This window comes from Oryctolagus cuniculus, chromosome 20 (assembly GCF_051225735.1).
Source record: "Oryctolagus cuniculus isolate XC-2025 breed Fujian yellow rabbit chromosome 20, ASM5122573v1, whole genome shotgun sequence".
Taxonomy (NCBI): domain Eukaryota; kingdom Metazoa; phylum Chordata; class Mammalia; order Lagomorpha; family Leporidae; genus Oryctolagus; species Oryctolagus cuniculus.
In genome coordinates this window covers 26,707,441-26,713,440 of record NC_142886.1, presented here as the reverse complement: position 1 = coordinate 26,713,440, position 6,000 = coordinate 26,707,441, and the positions used below count along the sequence as shown (strand labels likewise).

Here is a 6,000-nt window from a genome sequence, read left to right as displayed (position 1 = left end):
CACCCAAGGTGAACTGGATTCAGACAGGCAGTGTGCAGGCCAGCTGGCGTGAAACAGGCCCCCCAACTGCGCAGGAGTGCGGGATTCTGCCACTGCTGCTGCTGCTGCTGCAGCTGCCACACGTGCGCCCGAGGACCCGCCTCCAAATGCGTCATGCTATCGGCTTCTCCGGCACGGATCGCGAGGCCTGATTTTCAAACAAGCTCTTTTCTTGAAAGGTAAACAGATTTTTCTTAATACATGAGATTATATACTGTGCCATATAAAAAAAATTTAAACTTTAAAATTCAAAATACATACATTTCACTGTTATCCTCTCCCAATTGGTTAGCACAGAAAACACGTGGAATAAATTGGTTAATAATTCCTTAAGCTTGCACATACGGAACCTTAAAGCGGGGAGCACACTTTACAACGCTGTGAGCTTAAAGGCTGCTTGCTCAGGCACCTGTCTCCTTGCCACTTGTTACGGGGAGGTATTGGCATCTTGTGCGACCCCTGTTCAAAGTATTCAAAATGTAGCACCCCCAAGAACTTGATGGTAAACATCCCCAGTAAACTTCACAGATAGAGCTCTCGGATGGACTCAGGTCTATCAGTGAGAAACGAGATGAAACCCAGGGCAGAGAAAGCCTAAAAGCTTCAGCCCTGGCTTCGCTGTATGATTTTACACAAGTCGCTCGGTCCTGTAATGGGTTCCATCTCTCTACATCGCATGACTTCTTAGAGCTGGTTAAAGTATAAGTAAGGCTGCACACACAGATTATTTTTAATCCCAGGTAGGAAGGACAGAATCATGAGGACAGATGTTGGAACACCTTTGCCGCCGGAACTGCGGAGTCTTAACAGGAGAAATCTGTGTGAGCCACAGAGCTTGGCACAAAGGCAAAAAATAGAAATATCCATAGATTTCACCCACCAACCCAATCGAGTGTGTCAGGAGTCGTTGCCCAGGTCAGATGAAAACAACTCAGGAGTGCTCGTGTCTACTCAACAGACGTGGGCGCGGGCCACAGGGCAAGTGCGCCCACCACCACCTGAGCACCAGGGCTGGCTCCCAGGGATGCTGGGCCAGCCGTGGCAGTCATCCCCTCACCCCACAGTCTCCATCTGCCCCTTCCTCCATGGTGTTCCTCGCTGTGGACAAGCGCCACACCCTCAGTCTTACATAAAGTGCTATGCGAACTTGGCTTTGAGGCCGCTTCCCAACTGGACTCAGGCCCGCCCACCTCCCTACTTCACCGCCAACCAAAATTCCTAGAGGGAACACGAGAGAAGAGCCAGCCCACCAAGACAGTGTGCAGGGAGAGTGACAATCGCACTTGGGGACAGGAGGCACTGTCCACCAGGCAACCAGGTCCAGGAGAGGGGTCCCTCTGCGACATGACCCCCGCAGAGAGCAAACGGCTTCCATGCACTTCAGAGTCAAAGCGCTCAGTTCGTGCAAACAAAGAGCCTCTGTCCGCCAGGCCCCTGCGCGAGCGACGCTCTCGATAATACTTTCTAGAAAGCGTGGCTTTTCCCCTGCGGCTCCAGGCAGTCAGTTATTCCTCATCTTGACAACGGAGCAGCCAACTTCAGGCCCGACTGTACATGTAGCTCTACGTGCAGCTGAGCAGTCATAAACACGGCCAGTGTGCAGGCGTGTCACCAAGACATTTCTCCTTCCCAAAGCACGGCCCGAGGAGCCCTGACCAGAATTGAGTATGAATTCCAGCTGCAGGCTGCTGACCCATGATACTAACAGGACAGAAAGGCTGGCACAGGGGCGTGAAGTAAGACATAACCCGCTGGCTACAAGTTCGCCGTACACCATACACCCGCCCCATCGTCTTCGCTGCGCCCCTCTGTGGATCTGGGCAGAAAGGCCCTCCCTCGGTAGAACAGGAGCGCTGTAGATGAGCAGTGCCACACGCCGCTGGTGACCCCCGGGCCATCCGTGGGCCGGTGGAGGAAGTTCCAAAGCCCCGTGCTGCTGGTGTCTCTTCTGAGGTCCCAAACCGAGAACCTGCTGCGTTTATCTGATTGGCACTCAGTGGACAGAAACCAGGCTCAAGGGAAAGCCGGATCTCCCGCAAACGCAATTCCACACAGGCCTTAGCTCGCTATGCAAATCTGCTCCTGCTTAGAAATGGCTACAGGCTTGGGACTCCCTCAAGGATATTAAAAACGCTACACAAAACGTATGCAAAAGCAGTTACTAGTTTTCCAAGAACAAAGACACACCTACAAAAAAGCAACAGTTCTGTAAACAGAGCTGCAGGTAAACATTGGACTAGCAATAATAACGTGGTAAGTATAGCATAGATGACCTGCTCTCTCTCTCTCTCTCTCTTTTTAAAGAACTGCCGCCTCAGTACTCTGCTAATTAAAAAACGAGATCCACAACATGGTTTCTAGAAGAGCGCTCTGCTGGCGGTCGGCCGGGGCGGTGAGCGCACTGGGGACGCCGGGCAGGAGGAACGCGGCATGCAGAGGCACCGGCCAGTGCCGGCCATCACCGGGCGGCCAGCCCAGGGCTCTCTAGCTGTGTCCAGGGCTCTTCTCCTGCGGGGCTTTAAAAAAGGTGGCCGGAGGGCAGTCGGTGGCCTTCTCTGTGGCAAGGCTCCTGCCCAGCCACTCTGAGGGGGGCGACTTCTGGGTTTGTGGTGCTGGTGTGGCTGGCTCCATGGCGTCCACGTGACCTGGTCAACAGGGAGGGAAAAAATCAAGACAAGTCAGGATGAGAAATGAGAATGAGACGGAGAAGCAACATTTCCTTAGTCCTTGGATTCTGCGTTCTATGAATCCAAGTGGCCACAGGGTTCTCTTGTTACTTTACTAAATAAATAAATAAATAAAGGTGAGATTCAAGTGAGATAGCGACTTCTCCATCTGAGAAAATGGGTTTAATGGGACAGCTGGGTGAACTTGGTACAAGGGATGCGTCCTGTTGGGAACACCACGTCCTAAGCACCCACTGCTTCAGTGCTACAACGCAGTCTTCTTTCTTACATGGACCTGTGCAGCGATATTGTCAGCTCCATTTCTCGGATTAAGAAATGATGAGATGAACGGGTGGGACAAATCGTCCAGGGACACAACAGGACTCGTTATGTGCTAAGATCCAAACTCAGACCCTGGGCCCCAAGCCCCGTATTCTTCCTGACGCACCCCATGCCTCTAGTGTGTCAGTGCCACCAGGAAATGCGGTACAGGGAAACTGACAGGGCAGTGACACAATCAGCCAGGGTTCCCCACCAAGGTCACGCCCACACCTCTGCTGCACGGCAGTTCTTGCTCGCACAGGGCTACCCTGCAGACCTTTGGCACAAGCCTGTCAGCACCGAGCTCCCTGCTGGGGACAAACACAACACAGACGCACTAACATCCGGCAAGATCTTGCACAGCCGAGGTTCATCCTATCCTGTCACCCAGCACCTTCCCTCCAGGGGTGTAACCCACAGCAGTCATTTTCAAACTGCTGGCCACAGGCGGTGTAGTGGGCCAGGAGCAGCCCCCCCCACCCCCCCTCAGTGAAATAAGAGCGACAATTATCAGAGCACACCCAGGGCTTACTGCAGGTGTGCATGTGTACCCACACATCCCCTCAGATGCTTATTTCTTACTGCAGGCTAACGTAAAACACCTTGAAAGCTCATCTATAGCACGTACAAGGATGCTTCTACACATTTGTGGGAAAAGAGTTAAAAGATGGTTTATTTTGGTATAAAAAGCTTTTTGAAATCCGTGCACAATTCTTTCCTAATATGCAGACCTGTTCAGGTGCATCAGCCCTAGAAGCAGGCTTGTGCACTGACTCACTGGTATGCATGATTTAAAAAAATAATTTTGCACCAAAAATAAGCTTATCTTCTAATTCTATTTCCCACTGACTTCTAGAAGTACCCTCGTATGTCTGTTAAAACTACTTGAAAAAGAAAAGAATGAAAAGTAACAAACAAGAATCGGCATGGCTGTCTCCTCTGAGGAGAGTAGAAAGACTTAAAAGATAATCTTTTTAAGATGACTGGTGGGGGGTCCGGCCTGTGGCGCAGCAGGTTAATCCTCCGCCTGCGGCACCGGCACCCCATATGGGTGCCGGTTCTAGTCCCGGGTGCTCCTCTTCCAATCTGGCTCTCTGCTGTGGCCTGGGAAGGCAGTGGAGAATGGACCAAGTGCTTGGCCCCTGCATCCGCATGGGAGACCAGGAAGAAGCTCCTGGCTCCTGGCTTCGGATCAGCCAGCTCCGGTTGTTGCGACCATTTGGGGAGTGGACCATCGGATGGAAGAACTCTCTCTCTCTCTGCCTCTTCTCTCTCTGTATAACTCTGACTTTCAAATAAATAAATCTTAAAAAAAAATTGCTTCTGCAGTTTAAAAAATAAAATTAAAAAAAAAAAAGAACCCTCATGAGATAAGAGTCCTAGAACAGAACCATAGAATCCAACCACAGCAGAGTAACTGTTTCACTTCAAGGCTCTTAATTCGTCCACACAACAGGCATCTACTGCGCTGTTTCTATGTGCTAGGCGTTCTCTTAGATGCTGGGGGTCGAGCAGTCAGCAAATCCAGTAGAAATCCCTGCCCTGGGCATGCATCTCTCGCATCGCTGGCGTGGGACTCGGAATCTGACGCAACGCATTAGCGGATCACCTGTGAGGCTCCCTTCCGGGTGATGCTCTAAAGCCACACACCCCATCCCACAGGGGCAGGTCAGGAGAGGCTCGTGGAGCAGCCGAACCGGCGCAGACTCGGAACAGAGTCTCTGGTTACCCCCACTCCTCTCTCCCAAAAGCCCCGAATTCACTTGTGCAAGGACTGCAACCGGCATGCTAACAGCTGTGGTGCACCCCCTGCTGAAGGAGGTCACTTCAAGGAAATGAGGTCTGGTTTTCCTCTGAGTTCCCGATGTTTGTTACAGCTATGTTTTCTCAAATTTTAAAAGGGGGGGGCCTCCCTCTCCCGCCCCCTGCCAAGGACATTCCCGGAAGCAGGTACAGGTGGCTCACTTCAGCATGAGGTGGGAAATCCCTGCTCAGGTGCATCAGCCCTAGGAGCAGGCTTGTGCACGGACTCACTCAGGTGCAGGGAGTGGCTCTGCGCAGTACACACCCGTCAGTCCCTGCAGCACGAGGCCGAGGCCCACGCGCACGCGGAGAAAGACGAGACGCCCTCCCCAGCGGGAGGGTCCACCTGACACCCTTTTCCTCAGGCTTTTTGTTACCAATAGTCCAGAAAGCAGAGGGGGTGTGCCCTTCCTCCCTGCTCTTCCTCTCTGGAGCCTTATTAATATCTTTAAATTCAGTCAATTTCAACTCACAACTTCCCGCCCGTGGGGGAGGGGAAGGGAGAAGATTTGTGGCCGCATGCTTAAGGAAGAAGCTGAATTCATCACCGTGACAGGGGAGAGTGTTGGCAGAGATCTGAGCTATTTATTCTTTTAGGAAAATCCTATAAAGAATGACACAAGGAAGCCGCTATCTGCAGTCGTGTTCATCACGCCGGTGAGGAGTCGATAACGGATGTACGCGGGAGCGTGATTTAGTGCCAGGCGCTGGCCCCTGATGCGTATTAATACGGCGGCAGAGCGGGACGTGCCTCTCTTCATCACTCATTTCTATAAAAGAGGTGGAATCCGAGATGGCCCGATGGTAGGCAGAGCAAGCCCATTTGTTCTACTGACTGATGGTGCGGGCTCAGGCTACGTCCTTCACCTCCACGGGGCACGCGGGGTGTGGGCAGGGAAACGCAAGCTGCTCGGTGAGGCAGGGCTCGGTCAACAAGTGAGAAGGGAGGCCGGGCGCGGCGGGGGCGGCCCGAGGCCCAGGTCTCGTCCAGTGCCTTCGCGGGCATTCCCGCCTCGAATCTGGACGGGGCAGGGTTTTACACCCTTCCCAGGGGTTCTCCTCATACAAAGGCTAGACGGCTCAAAATAGAAGCCCGATATTACGGAGGGGACACGTGGACAGAAGGGAGGTGGGTTTGCTTTCCGGCTTTGATTGCCACAGACAGGAAGAG

General features: G+C 52.7%; 1 protein-coding gene across 7 annotated transcripts in view; it reads right to left on the bottom strand.

The window, feature by feature from the left end:
- Positions 1-191: 191 nt before the first annotated feature.
- The window catches only part of GPATCH2L (G-patch domain containing 2 like), a 54,763-nt gene continuing 48,954 nt past the window's right edge, over positions 192-6,000 (bottom strand). For 4 of the 7 annotated variants that reach the window (XM_008272010.5, XM_002719634.6, XM_008272013.5 and 1 more), the window contains one exon: positions 192-2,684. In XM_008272010.5, coding sequence (XP_008270232.1) covers positions 2,524-2,684 — 161 coding nt within the window. In that variant the 3' untranslated portion in view covers positions 192-2,523. The remainder of the gene's footprint in view (positions 2,685-6,000) is intronic. The other 3 variants (XM_017349462.4, XM_008272012.5, XM_051826214.3) reach the window with 1 other exon arrangement.